Genomic DNA, 15317 nt, shown 5'->3' on the forward strand with positions numbered 1-15317 from the left:
GGACTTTCCAAGGTTTTTATATTCCAAGTTTTTATGTGTTTGCATTTTAGAACCAATAACATAGTTTTAGGAACTACTTTGAAAAAAATTGCAGTTTCAATAAGAGCAGTAATCTAAGCTACTTGTAGTTTTTCATTCAAAGTTTAAAAGCAAGATGGTTTACATACCAATTTCCTGTGTGTGTTAGATCATACCTCAGGAGAACGATACTCGCTCGAGCCTCACCTATAAATACATCATTCACGAAGACTCTGTACCTACAATCAACAGCAACAATGTCATCCAGGAAGAACTAGACACTTTTGAGTGGGCTTTGAAGAGCTGGTCTCAGTGTTCCAAACCCTGTGGCGGAGGTAACAGTTGAACACATTTATTCTATTCAAATAGAATGCATAGAAAAGCCAATCTCCCTTCTACTTAAGGACTGTCCACCAAGGAGTCTGCAATGTGTGATGCCAAACGTGCATCAGAAGGTAACTATATTTGAACTGAAATGTCAGTCTGGGCAAAGGACGGAATTGCTTTTCTGACGGTGTCCTCCTGCCTCGAGTGCTTTAGGTCTTGGTTTTCCTGTGGCAGTACTCTTCATTTTGCCTTCCCAAATTCTCCCAAGTCCAATGTCCTTGGGTTCTCCCTTTTCTTCTCCTCTTACCTTTCCCCTCTCTGTATGTTTCCTTTGCTTCAGAGTTCATAATGAAAGAGCTGTTATTTGCATCTAAGTGTGGAACTTACTTTGCTGTGTGCCTGGAACTCAGATGCTGCCCTGAATACTGTATCTGTGCATGGATATTTCAGTGGCCTACGGACTGATACCATGATTACGTAGATCATGTGATGGAACAGGTGAAGGCCAGGGAAGATAAGTGATTTGGCCAGGACCACAGGATTCAAACTCCAGGAACCTGGCTTCTGACTTCTGAGTTCATGCTGTGTTAGGCTGCCTGTCTACAGTCTCCACAAAAATCTGTGGAGCTGTCCAAGTGGTTCTCAGTGTCTCCCGCCTTCTACTCATTTATCCTGAAAAATAAGCACTTTGGAACAAAGCTATTCCAGACAGGTCAGACAAGGCGAGAGGCTGTCACAAAAATGGCACTGAATAATTGAGAACAAAAGCACTGTTAGTGGAAGGAATGCCAGGGTCTAGCAGATATAATCCAGACTCCAAGATGATATTTCTTAACGTGTTTTTCTGAGGGAGCATAAACTATTTTTGTGTAATTGTTCCGAGTGACACTCGTCTGTTAAGGGATGCTCACTTGCTTCACATCCTCTCTCTTCTGTTGTGCTCTAAAAATCTACGTGGTCACAACATTTGTCACATACTCTTAATGTTTGCAACATGTGTTCCTTTCCCATCAGGGTTCCTTGCTGTTTGGCAAGGGAGAAAATGGTGACCACACTCCTCTTAACTAGCTGGATAATTTGGATTTTTCTTCTGAATATTTCAGTGAAATTACTTTCAAGTAAATGCAGAATGAGTAGTTGTATATTATTTACTGTTAAAACCCACCTGTTTCCTAATGGATTTTAATTGTTATATTCATTGTTAGTACTCTTGCACCCACCGAAACAATGAATAAATTGACCACTAATTGATGGTTAAACCTGAGTGGTTGGAAATTTTACAGCACCACCATCTCTCCACCTCAAAAATATAAGCTGCCCTCCAAGAAAAAAAAATCTCTTAAAAATTATTTTTGGTTGATGATGGCTAAAGATATTTGACAACTAAATGTAATATGTGCTCTTTGAAACAATCACTATAAAGGCCGTGATGGGGGATAGTTAATGAATTATGGCTGTTACCTGTGTGAGATCATAGTATTCTGTGTGAAAATTCTTGACTGAGAGTTGTATTTTGCCACTTTACACAAATATGTGTGTTGTATGTTGAAGTATGTATGTGTAAAGGATCTGGATGTCCATAGCTTTGAGATAGCACAGCATAACGTACGCATGAAAAGGGAGGTTCCCAAAAGCCCTTGGAAAGTAGCCAAGATCCTCCCAAGTCCAGTTTCCCTGAACTTTTGGAAGAAGCCCCAAGCAGCATGATGGATTTTCACTAAGTTTGTGGGAAATGCATATTATGAAAACCGAGGCATGGATTTCAGAATTTTTCACAGCAATATACATTTTGTAATTCCATTTCTCCGTAAGCTTTCTGAAGTCTCTGTGTATCTACACGTGAACCATAGTGGGTGACAGAGTAACAAATGGTTACTCTAGATGCAAGGTTTACAAATGTTGGTGTGGGTTTTGCTTGCAAAAATGTTTGTAGGGTTTCTTGAAACATGTTTTTCTCAAAACTATGTTTAGGCATGGATGTGTACATGTATAAAATTCAAAGTGTAAGCCTCCATTAGGAATCCCCTTTGACCTTCAGGATAAAGTCTATCCACTTGTCTGACACTCAAGGCTCTCTAGCTCTGATCCTTTGGTCTCAACCACCCCTGCAGCCACCTGCCATTTCCTGAGATCATTTCCCTTTTTTCTTTTTTTATTAATTATTCTCATTCCTGTTCGTTTCCTTTATCAATACTATTGAAAGTTCAAGATCCTCTCAAGGAAATGGTATGCTCTTTCTCCCCTTCCTCTGGCTGTTAGTTTTTTTTCCCCTCTGTAATCCTTTGGTGCCCTCTACAGTAAATTATTCACATAGCTCTATAAAATCATACCATTTATGTATTGCAGTGGGTTTTGTTTACACTAGGCCATGTTTATTCAACTGTAGTTCATGAACAAGTAGACAATTCCTTTGTAGTAATTTACTAGAGATACATGTTGTCCTAAAGGTTAAGATGGCCTCATTCCACACTGGAATGCTTGGATTCAATGCCCAACTCTCATCCCTTGCTGCTGCAGAGCCTACTATGCAGCAGATAATACCTCAAGCCCTTCATGTGGAGAACTGGGTAGTTCCTGGTTCCTGCTTCATTTCAGCCCAGACTGACCGTTGTGGGCCCATAGGGGATTAACCAGCAAATGGCAGATCTCTGTCTCTCAATTCTTTTCTAAGGCTAAGAGGAAACCTGCAATATTTATAATGTATAGGAGACAAAGGAAAACTAGCAACTATTGCATTATGTACCTTACTACACACAAAGCTATTTGTGGAGTGAGTGATCAAATACAATAATGGCATGAATGTGTGATTACATTTCAATTATTTTCCAGGTTTTCAGTACACTAAATACGGCTGCCGCAGGAAAAGTGATAATAAAATGGTTCATCGAAGTTTCTGTGAAGCCAACAAGAAGCCGAAGCCTATTAGACGTATATGCAACATCCAGGAGTGTACACATCCACTGTAAGCATTCCTTAGCACGTTCTGAGATCAGTGAAGGGGTTTGGATGTCTTCCGCTCCCTTTACTTTGAATTTATTTTTAGTCAACTCTTATGCAATTCATGGAGATCACATAGCTGTCACCCCCTGCTTTTCACTGCAGTCTTGCTCCACAGTCTGTTATTGCTTTGACCAGTACTTCCAAAAGTGATATAAATGCTTTGACTGGTATTGATATCCAAGATTTCTACCAGGGCATGTAGTAGAAAAAACACAGAACATTGTTTATTCTGGTGCAAAACCTTTTTTGGAATGTGCACGTCATGAGCTTTTGAAAGTGCTTTCCTATTTTTTTTAAGATGTATTTATTTTTATTGTAAAGTCAGATATACAGAGAGGAGGAGAGACAGAGAGGAAGATCTTCTGTCCGATGATTCACTCCCCAAGTGAGCACATGGCCGGTGCTGCACCGATCCGAAGCCAGGAGCCAGGAACTTCTTCCGGGTCTCCCACGTGGGTGTAGGATCCCAAGGCTTTGGGCCATCCTCGACTGCTTTCCCAGGCCACAAGCAGGAAACTGGATGGGAAGTGGAATTAGAACCAGCACCCATATGGTAAACCAGCGCGTTCAAGGAGAGGACTTTGGTTGTTAGGCCACCGCGCCGGGCCCTGTACTTTCTTATTTTAACATGTATCTCTTTTAATAGTTGTCAGTTTCTTGAAAACCGTATGTTAAATTGATATCTTAAAAATATAGCTTAAAAGCAAAATAGAAACAACATTCTAAAATTTACACTATAGACAAAGATTTAATGCTCAACTAAAGTGTTCAGCACAAAAAGGTAAAAACCCTCTAGTTGAACAGAAAAATAGGCAACGGTTATAAGCAGGTGAAAATGTTCAACTGTAAGTTTTAAAAGATTCAAACAGTCATTAAAAGGAATAGCAATATATTAGTATTAGCGATTAGACAATGATTTAAAACAACATTGCCAGCAAAACTGACACAGGCATTTGGTTTTTTTTGGAGTAATTTTTTTTAATTTTAACTTCCACATGCAAGTGAGAACATGTGGTATTTTCTGTGTTTGGCCTGCTTGTTTCACTCAGCATTGATTTTAGCCACAGATGCAGATGATAGAATGTATTCCTCCTTAGAGCTGAGATTCCATTGTGTGTATCAAGTTCTCTTTATTCATTTATCGGATTAGGGGTACCTTGGTCAATGCCATATTCTGGCTGTTATGAGCGGTGTTGTTGTAAATACAGTGGTATTGATGATCTCTTTAATATAATGCATTTGCGCCTTTTTAGTATAAACCCGGTAGTGGGATTGCTAGATTGTATAGAAGGTTTCCTTCCGGTTATTGAAGAAATCTCCACACCGTTTCCCCCTCAAATCCTCTTCCTGAGTGCCTTCTTGTATCCTCCAAACACGAAGCGCTCATCTTGGTGGTGACAGAGAGTCCTCAGAGAAAGCTCCGGGTTCCTGCTGCGGCCTGCAGCTCTGCAAAGCTTTCCTCCTGGGGCGTCTTCCTCCTGCCCTCCTTGCCATGCCCACTGCCTGCTTCCTGCTGTAAGCTACTTCCTGTGCCCTGCATTTGTTGTATCCTGAATTCTTGGTTCAGTGATTTGTTCTTGGAGATGCTGTCTTTCAACAACTTCATGAAAAAGAAGATAAAATGCAAATTTGGGTAAGAAATTCTTAAAAAATGAAGTATTTAGAGTGGCATAAGCTTTCCTTTACTCACACGTGGGTTGTTTGAAGACACACACTTGCATAGATAATTCTAAACTAAACTTTCCCTGAGAGTTTCCTGTCTCCCAGACTCCAGCATGGCTGTTACGAAGCATGCTGTCCTTCAGAGTCTCAGTTCTACTAGATGAGCTGTTTTTGTTCTCCCCCAACCTTTTTTAATCCTATCTTACTTGTTAGCCTTAAACCTTATCTTTGGACTCTGATTTAACAGTAGATGCTCTCAGAGTAGACAGCCTATGATTCTTGGCAGTCTGTTCCCGGTGTTTTTTTCTTTAACCTCCTTCATTCTTTTGGCCATAAATTTAGCATATTCTGCAGCCTCCTCTTATTCTTCCTGGTCTGCTGTTTCTTTAGAGCAATGTGCTGGCGTTTGTGTTGGAGGACTTGTGGAGTAACAAGACACTGAATCGTAGGTGTCTCGGTCCTGGGCTTCTTAGATTCTTGGTTTTAGGGGCTTTCTTGGAACTTATTGGCATACATGAGCTTCTTTAGAGAAACTGAAATGTTTGTGGATTCTTCTGGCTCTTTAAGAACCCTGGCGACGAGGCACCGTGGGATCAGTCAGCCAGGAATAGCTTTCTCTCCTTTTTTTTTTTTTTAGAATACGTTGAGAACACTTGGGTTGGCATCAGCAATGCAGCCCTGAACTAAATCGTGCTTGCTCTTTCCAGTGCTGCTTGGTCTGTAACAGGAGTCCCCCTCAGCAGCAGCAGGCAGACCAGTCACAGGTCAAGAGAGCAGGGCCTCTGTGCCATGGCGCCTGGCAGGGGCTCAGCTGCTTCAGGATGAAGCTGACTCTCATCTTCCCAGCCACTGGCTGCCAAAAACTCGTCGAAGTGGACACTGCAGTCTTGCTGCCAAGCTCATTCATGGCAGCTAGTTCTGCTCTTGCGTGCACATTACGTTCCCTCTCAAGCAGGACCAGGGAGGACCGATGAGAAGAGCCGAGTTGTCTAAGCAAGGCAGGTGTGTCAGATAGTCCTCACAACAGCTGTAGAAATAAGTCCTCTCAGTTGGAATCTTACAACATAAGCAAAGTTTCCCCCCAAAGAATAAAGCAGCAGCACTCGGCCTGTGTCGGCGAGCAGTAGCTCGCTTTTTCTTTAATTCACTTTCAGATGTTTAGTACCGATCGTCACTGTATCTAGCAACTGATACTGCTCTTGAAAAACCAGCTTTACCCTTGAACCTAACCGGGCAATCTCTAAATGTTTCATCAATTCTCCGACTTTGTGAATCGCTTTCTGAGAGGGTGGGGAGAAGGTGACAGGGTCGCTGAGAGGCAGGAAGTAGTAGGGTGTTGACAGCCGAGCGTGAGGCCTGTTAGTGTCAGAGACACACACCTTTCTGACCCTGCTTCCAGTGTGCAGCTGCCAAGCCCTCAGAAAGAACATGAACACGTGGCCTGCACCCCTAATGACAATGTTGGCTTTTAACTCTCCACACCCTCCCCCAACCCCGCAGCTGGGTAGCAGAGGCGTGGGAACACTGCACCAAAACCTGCGGGAGTTCGGGCTATCAACTCCGCACCGTGCGCTGCCTGCAGCCGCTCCAGGATGGCACCAACCGCTCTGTGCACAGCAAATTCTGTGTAGGGGACCGTCCCGAGAGCCGCCGGCCCTGTAACAGAGTGCCGTGTCCGGCCCAGTGGAAGACAGGACCATGGAATGAGGTGGGTGTGTAAGGCGTGTGTGGCCTGTTTCAATATAGCATGACTTTTGGGTAAGCTTTGTGTGGACTCAAACCGTGTCACATTTTGTAGTCACCTGCAATAGTTAGGGAAAGTGGTATTTGTGTTTAAAGTTAAGAAGTAGGAGCAAGCCAACCTTGGGTGTTCTGTGATACAGAGGAGTACGAGATGACTGATCTATGTGATAACATGGTAGGCTTCATTTTTGCTATGGGTGGTATTCTAACCCCTTAATACTGAATGCAAATCCCTCCCTTCTAGAACAGCCCTAGCTCCCCTAGAACTTATTTGTTGCAACACTTTGTCCAGTTTGACTGTTGCAGACACCCCAGTCCTGTCAGAGCTACCTACCTACTTTCAGGCTAGCGTGTCCTTGCCCGTTTCCCTGTGGTACCTTACCCACCTTGCTGCTCATCTCCAAAGTTCCTTTCCCCCTTGCAGGTGCTGCCTAGTCTGGCCATCCCTGGCCATGCCTCCTCTTCACCTGAAAGGCAGGGCAGCTGCCTATAGTGAGCTGCTGGAGACAGTCCCGTGACTCCTGCTTTACAGGCTGTGCTTGGAGCAAGTCTACCCAAGTTGTCAAAACCCATGGCACCTGCTTGCCCTGGACCCAGCATGTACCTGGATGCTGTTATGATGTTAGTTTGGTCACTTGCTAGCTCGGCGTATTGTTACTTGCGTTTCTTAGTATTTCTAAAAGCTGAAAGTGAAAGATTTTGGAGTCATAGGTGACAGGTATATAGGAGAATAAAGCATCAAAAAGTAAATAAGGAATGAAGGAAGAATCAGTCAGGCAAGTGAAGGTCACCTACCAGGTGGGTCCTGTCCCATTTCTCCTCTAAGCCCAGGACCAGTGTCTGTTCTCAATCTGGCCTTGGTTTTAGAACAGGAAGTCTCTTCTGCAGAGAAATGAATATGTGCAGTTAGAGTATCGGGACTTACAAAGAAATTAAATCAGTTGAGACAGCAGGTCCATAAATCCTGCCATCTGAAACAGAGATGGATTGTGAAAGTCAGTACTGTGCATGCGCCGTCCCCCTGTCCCCTGCTGCCCGGTGCCTGACGCCCCACAGCTCACTGTTTCTGGGAACTTCCAGTGCCATGCAAGCTAGGTGTGGATGCGTTGTTCTGCATTGCTGGTGGTTTCCCTGGGCTGAGGCAGCTTCCCTGATGGGGCTCCTTCCCAGGTAGGGAAATGGTAGAGTCAGCAGTCAGCCCAGGACCTGTCTGCAGAGCCAGCAGGTGTGTGCCTCTAACCACAGCCTCTCTTTGCAGTGCTCAGTCACCTGCGGGGAAGGGACGGAGGTGAGACAGGTCATCTGCAGGGCCGCGGACCACTGTGACGGTGCCAAGCCCGAGTCGGTCAGACCCTGTCAGCTGCCTCCCTGTAACGGTACGTGTGCTGTTCCTGCATTTCACTGCTCTGACGAGGTTGTTAAACTTCCAAAAGCACACAACCTGATTGCAGCAGTAGCTGTGGAGTTTATATTTGCTATCAGGAAATCGGCAGTGGAAAATGGCCTTTAAGTACCACCCTAATGGGGTCCTTTCAGAACACTCTGGGGCAGAGTCCCCTAGGATTCAGCTGTCAGCCCAGCCTTCCTGTGCAGCAGTGGCGAGTGGAGGGCTGAGTGAGTCCTGTGAGATACACATTAGCCTGGATAATGGTGCCCTGCTTCTTAACTGCGAAACAGTACAGAGTGGGTTCAAATATTTCACTAAAGTCACAAGAGTTGATGTCACTCAGTCCCAAAGCTCTTTCTGGTAACTGTCCCTGCTTATACAGCCACCTCACACATCTGCTGGCCTTTAGCGCTGGCTGGCTGGCAGCTGAAAGAACAGCCAACGCAGAGTATAATACACATGGGTTTGCTATTTTCAAAATATTTTTATTAACATAAGAGAAGCGGTTTCATGTATTTCCAGGACTGAGTTCTAGGAATATAATGCTTCACTTCCCCTTTTTTCTTAGTTCTCGTGTTAATATACATTCAATTTCCTTTATAATCACAGACTAATACTGTACTAAATACAGTGTTCAACAAAAAGCAAAAAAAATCACGTTCCATAGGAATATAGGCTGTTTCCCACTTCACATTGGCTTATATATAAATATATATACTGTATATTAGCTACCACTTATCAGAAAAAAATCGTGTTTTGGAATCTGGCTTATTTTACTAAGCAGAATTGTTTCCACTTACGTGCCTTTTCTGCAGGAGACCGTGTTTTTCTTTGTGGCTGAGTTGCATGCCGTTGTTCATACATATCTCAGATGGGCTTCTATGTTGATTCCGTATGGCCACTGGGCTATGAATAAGGGGGTACTGGTACTGCTGTTTTTAAAACACAAAATCCTTTGCATAACTTGGGTGATCACTGCTGTTTGCGTCTGTTCTGATGCCAGCTGTGCCTCATTCTGTCTCCAATTGTGCTCCTCTCATTTCTAACGTCCTGCTCATTGTCTCATGACTTGTTTTTACTGTCTTTTGTCACTCACTTTGTGTCCAAAACACATGACTCTCCCTCCCTTGGTCTCTGCCTGTGCTCTCAACTGCATAATTTGTAACAGAAACATTGTACTCTAAGAATGGAGGTAAGGAAATCCAAGACAAAGGTACCCACAGGGTCAGTGCCTGAGAAAGATCTTCATAAATGGTGTCTTGCTCCCTGTAGGCAGATGGGTCCTGGGAGAATTGCCGTCATGTGAGAACTGCCTGCCTATTTCTAAGGGTGCGAATTCTAAAGGACATGACTCATGCCCAATTCACTACCCAAAGGCCTCCACCTTCTAGTTAGTCACTTTGAGTGGCACACATATCCACATCACGGCTCCCACCTTCTTTCATCCTGGTCTGTCCATGCCTTTCCCCAGCAACATTCCTTTTCATTACAGTTCTCTTAAATCAATGCCTAATGCAAGCTATCAACATTGTTTGGACATAGTAGGCAGACGCACAACTAAATACAAGGTTGCTGTTTCAGCTGTGTGGCCTGAAACATCAACATAAGGCATTGATTACATATTAATATCTGCTGAGTGATACTAATTTTCACAGTAAAATTTTAAAGAAACTCCTTTATAAAATTTTTTTTTTTAATGCCAGATTTCACATGTTTAAACTTGCAAATAATTTCATTATAAAAATTCATTTGAAACGTGTGGTAGCAAGACCAAGCATGACCATAAGGGGGAGACATATGACTTACGTATTTAATCCTTTTGCCTGGGAAGCTATATTTGAAGTCCACCACCCAAGGCTATGGCCAAAAGAACAAATACCTGAGAGAAAAATGTTAAAATCAACTGTGTCAGTGATATTTTATTCTCCATTGCTGCTAAAGCACTACGTTTCTGCAAATGTATACAAAAATTAGCAAGAATTGGCCTGCTTTTCCTCTTTGAGGCTGAAGCAAGCCCAGTGTGCGGAGGCATCCTAGCTGCCTTGGTGGTGCCACATTCCTTCTAGCTGCTTCACTGTTCTGAAACCAAGCACGAATGCCAATTCCAGGAGTTTCAGCAAGGTCACATATTTTACTGTATTTCAATTAAATAGGTAATACTTCCCATATGCTCTCATACACTAACCTGAAATGCTCCAAACCGTTCAAAAAATTTTTTATTTGGAGTTTCAGAGCATTTTGGACTCATATTTTAGGATTAGGGAATCTCAACTGGGTAAAGTTTATAAATTAACCCCAAATTCAATACACCACCACTTCCAGACAGTTGAGTGGGGGGGGATACTGAAACTGTAACCACCAGATGATTTTCTGAGGCTATGTGGGGGGCCTTTTCCTTGAACTTTTATAAGGAGGCTGGAGTGGAGAAAGACAACTAAATTTTTTCTCAAACGATTGATTTTGTCATCTATTTCCAAGTTTTGATTATACTGTTTACAGTTCTTACCTTCCTGTGGGCAGATAGTAAACATGCTCCTCTGCTCCTGTAACTCCTCCACACAGACACCAAGCCTCTCCTTGCAGAGCAGGCTCCGCCGTGACGAAGAGCTCACGTGTCCACACAGGAGACTCATGGCTGGGCTCTTTCCTAACACAGAAGAGGTCACACATGCATGCCAGTTCTCACTGTAAAGGATGGGGAGTCGGGATAAATCCAGAATCAAGCGAGAACCTCTCATCCAACAGAGGGAAAAGACATCTCCTTATTTTAAGAAACAGGCACAGAAAAAGTAATTCACAAATAATGGAGGGTTGATACTTGAGATGAACTTCACATCTAAGGTGAAACGCATTAATTAATTAACTCCCAGGCATTCACTACATAGCTAGATGGTGGCCCTAGCTAATAGAAAATATTCAGACACATTATAGTGTTTAACAGACCTGCAAAGGTCAGGCTAGTACAAGGCAGTCCAGATCTGGGAAGTGGACGTAATCTTCGAACTTTGACAAAGTTGGTTATTCTAGCCAGTTACCACTGTCACCTGACCCATCTCTGCCTGTATTTCACAAACTTTAGAAAAAGTATTTTCCAGTGTCTTTGGCAAGCGCATACTAGCTTCCTTACCTCCATAATGGTATTGCCCAATTATACCTCTTAATTTCCAGTGACTCTATTTAAAAACAATTCCACAATTTATAGGTCTTGGTGTTTACTAGTTGGCTGTGGATCCGTCTTGTGCTGCTGGATAGCTCCAGGAGCTAGTCTGCGCACTGGCGCTGCCTGCCAGGGAGCAGCAGTCCCTGGCTGCACTCCACAGGCATGCCCTGGCAGAACTCAGCAGCCACTGTAAATTAACTCCTGTGTACTCAGTGTGTGGATTTTCTGAAGCCTTCTTCCTATAACCTCCAACTGATAAGGTTTTAAAATCCCAACTCTAGATGCACAAATATCAGGTGCTTTATGAGGGCTAGGTTAGCTGAGTACCCTTCAAACATCTTCTGGTCAACTCCATGAAATATAAATCGGCACACCTTACCTAAGTTTGTGTTTTCAGATAACAGGAGAACGGTCCTTGGTATATATAAAGCTGTTGTACTCATGTTCAAGCAGAACTTCTGAATCAAAATTGCATTTTTCCTTTTATTTTAGTAATAGTATTCCAATGAGTCTTTAGTAATCTGCTTTTATTTTAAATTTAATGTAGATGGTACTCTATTGAAAAAGGCAGAAAAAGCACAAAAGAGTAAAAAAAAACAAGTTTGTGGTCAATTGTATGCTGTTCTCTCATTCTAAAGTCAGATGATAGGTTCCTGCTGGGCAGAGAGAAAACCACTCCTGAAGGCTTCTCAGGAAATATGGAAATGGCAATGAGTGTCTGAACAGTTGTCCCCCATATCCACAGAGGTTTGGTCCCCGAGTCCCCCTCACAAACCCAAATATTCAGATAATCAAGTTCCTTATGTAAACTGACATATTTGCATATAACTCATGATTCCTGCCTTTTAAATGCTATGCAAATAATCCTTTCGCAGTATATAACAGTCTGCACTTTTTCAAAATATTTTCAGTCCACAGTTGCATCCATGTGGGCAGAACCCATAACAACTCAAGGTCCAGCTGTACTTTTTAAATAAGGAGCTACATCTCATTCAGTATAACCATGCTAACACAAACATTCATATAGATGACCTCCTTGTGCCTAACTTCACCAAAACTCATTGTCTATGCATTAACCATGTGAATTTCTTGCCTTTTTTAATTTGTGCAGATGAGCCATGCTTGGGAGACAAGTCCATATTCTGTCAAATGGAGGTTCTGGCTCGGTACTGCTCCATACCAGGTTACAACAAGCTATGCTGCGAGTCCTGTAGCAAGCGTAGCAGCACCCTGCCCCCACCGTACCTTCTGGAAGCTGCAGAAACTGGAGAGGATACTATCTTGAGTCCTAGTGACCTCCCTCCACCTCTAGCGATGCCCACATCTTTGGTTCCTTACTATTCAGAGAAAAGGTCTTTGACTGGCTCCTCTTTCGTGGGTAGTCCAAACATCTATGCTGCTTTCAGGCCAAGCAGGAAACCTGACAGTACTCACTCAGCCCAGAAGAGAGCTCAGGCAGCAGGAAGGGAGCTGCTGAGGCTGGGCACAGGGCCGTCGTCTTCCCCCACCCCTAGCGGCCCCCTCACTTCCGCCTCACAGTTGGCTCCTGATCCTCTCATCGCAGTCAGTAATTCAATAGGTGCTTCATCTCAGTCAAGAACCTCAAAGAAACAGGAAAAGATGGTGAATAAGAGACATCCCGTGAAACCATCCAACTTAGAAAGATGAGAAAGGGAAGCTGAAAGGCCTGAAGTCAGAGGGAACGCTGGGCCACCTCCCTCTTGCCATGGTGCATACAGCTTGCCGAGCATGAAGTCTCCGTCAGCCATCAACTCAGTTCATCTCCAAATGGAAGAACAAAAGTGCTGGTTCACTTTGGAGCTGCTTTCATCCGCCTCTTGTTCTGCCTTGTTTACCAGGAGTCCTTGGAAGAAAGCACCAAAGATTATCCACAGAAGGAAAGTTGTGAAGTATGTTGGTCATTCTCTAGAGCAGAAAAGGGACCCAAACCATTTGTGCATACCAGCTGATTTTCTGTTTAAAAAAAAGGTTACGGTGAAAATAAAGAGATGCCACGGTTTACACTTTAACCAGAAATTTTGGAAATGGAGCAAAGAATTCTTAGACTTGTATTCCTATTTATCTATATTAGAAATATTGTATGGGCAAATTTGCAGCTGTTGTGTAAATACTGTATATTGCAGAAATCAGTATTATTTTAAGAGATGTGTTCTCAAATGATTGTTTACTATATTACATTTCTGGATGTTCTAGGTGCCTGTCATTGAGTATTGCCTTATTTGACATTCCATAGGTTGATTTTCAAAGCAGAATGTTATGAAACAGTTAGAATTATAGTTACTTATAATACAAAGGAGTTCATTGTATGGTTTCGTTGAATCAACAATATGATACCTAAATTATAGGGTTTTTTTTAAAGCTTCAGCTTTAAAGCTATCAGCTTATCTATTTTCTATCTTTATTATTAAAAGGGATAAAATTGGCATCTTGGTGTACTATTGGCAACAGGGAACAGCTAAGGAACTTGTTCAAGACAATAGATGCCATTGAGGTATTGTATGCTCTTATGGTGTTCTGTTCTTTTCCCTTTGTTGGCAAATACAGAGTTTTACTCCATGTACTGTAATAATAGAAAGATGTTTGGGGATAATTTGTAAGTTGATGACTTAGAAAAGAATCATTGAACTAGAATTGACAAACTTATTGGTGCTTTGGAAGCAGTTTCCAGCAAGCATTTGTCAATGGTTAGGATATTTATTTTCTGCATGGTTCATATCCAAATGTTCAAAACCACAGTGCATCTGACTGCAATCATATGCTAGTAATTTATGTCAGTGATTACCTTGCTCACAGTGAAGCCAGGAAGCTCTCAGCAGGGAGTAGATGTAAAGTACTTGTATATAGAATTCAGAACCTAAGATATTTATTAAAAGTTGAATTTCTTGACAGTATTTTTATGTGCAAAATATTTACACTAATATTGATGCCATATTATGGTAAACTAGAGAGACTTGTTCTGTTCATGGAGGAGAAATTGAAGCAGAGTACCAAAGCTATCTCCAAGGCCTGAAACGGATCACATTTGAGGCTACACAATTTGAAAAATAGTTAATACAAAGTTGATGACTTGTCCTCCTTCAAGGAAATATGAACTTACCTGTTTAATACAATAGTAAATTAGAAATATTTTTGAAGTACAGAAAAGAGGTAAATATTATCAAGATGGTGCTTTTGCAGTCAGTACCTGAACTGTCAAAAATGATTATAATGGGGAGTCAGATATAAATCTTTTCAAAGCACAGAATGCGGAAGGACCTTTGTCTTGCCGCCGTTTTAAGCGATCAGCCGAAGTGATTGACTATACCTCTGAAGAATCGCTGCTACTTTCTGCAAGAATTTTGAAAGTCAAACAAATGAGGCAAATTCAAGGCAGTAAAAACAATTCCTGAGCCTTAAGTAGAGGTTCTTTTTAACCTACCAATATTCCTAGAATAAAATTCTCTCTAGTTTACATGGGTGCGCATTCCTCTGTTTGCAGGGAAGTGTCAAAATGTCACACACATACAACTCCCATAAAGCTGCGCATATTCATCATATTTCCAACCTTTGAGCTTTTCTGCTCAGCTACATATTTTTTCCCGTGTTCACTACTGATGCTGTTGTTGTATTGGGAGCATGTAGAATAAACTCGTTCACAAAGCTGGCTCAATCTAGATTTTATCATCGGATTTGTCACAAAGGAATGGCAACAAGTCCTTTTCATGGAGAAATTTAAAATGACATTAATCTATTTGCATCTTGCACTTTGTTTGAGACTCAAATGAGTTCCATTTCCTACTTTCATGTCATGGTGTGCCGTACTGTTTTTTAAAGTAAAAACTAAGAGTTGGGGGGGTGATTTTCTGCTCAGATATGTCCCCTGGAACTTTGAGGAAGAAAAAGTCTGACACCAGCTCCAATAATTAGGACCAAGGGGAGCTTCTGTTCTTACAAAAACATGCAATCAGTGATTTTTAGAAGAATTTGACACTCAAGCATACACCTGAAGGTTGATGGCAA

The 15317-nt window shown here is 42.3% G+C and overlaps 1 protein-coding gene and 1 pseudogene across 5 annotated transcripts in view; one reads left to right on the forward strand and one right to left on the reverse strand.

The window, feature by feature from the left end:
* ADAMTS3 (ADAM metallopeptidase with thrombospondin type 1 motif 3) overlaps positions 1-14961 on the forward strand; it is a 228775-nt gene extending 213814 nt beyond the window's left edge. For all 5 annotated transcript variants that reach the window (XM_058667226.1, XM_058667222.1, XM_058667223.1 and 2 more), the window contains 5 exons: positions 188-353; positions 3175-3307; positions 6508-6715; positions 8009-8126; positions 12409-14961. In XM_058667226.1, coding sequence (XP_058523209.1) covers positions 188-353; positions 3175-3307; positions 6508-6715; positions 8009-8126; positions 12409-12965 — 1182 coding nt within the window. In that variant the 3' untranslated portion in view covers positions 12966-14961. The remainder of the gene's footprint in view (positions 1-187; positions 354-3174; positions 3308-6507; positions 6716-8008; positions 8127-12408) is intronic.
* On the reverse strand, positions 5223-6437 carry LOC105942392 (small ribosomal subunit protein eS6-like; annotated as a pseudogene).
* Positions 14962-15317: the final 356 nt, after the last annotated feature.

Source organism: Ochotona princeps, chromosome 7 (genome assembly GCF_030435755.1).
Source record: "Ochotona princeps isolate mOchPri1 chromosome 7, mOchPri1.hap1, whole genome shotgun sequence".
NCBI classification, from domain to species: Eukaryota; Metazoa; Chordata; class Mammalia; order Lagomorpha; family Ochotonidae; genus Ochotona; species Ochotona princeps.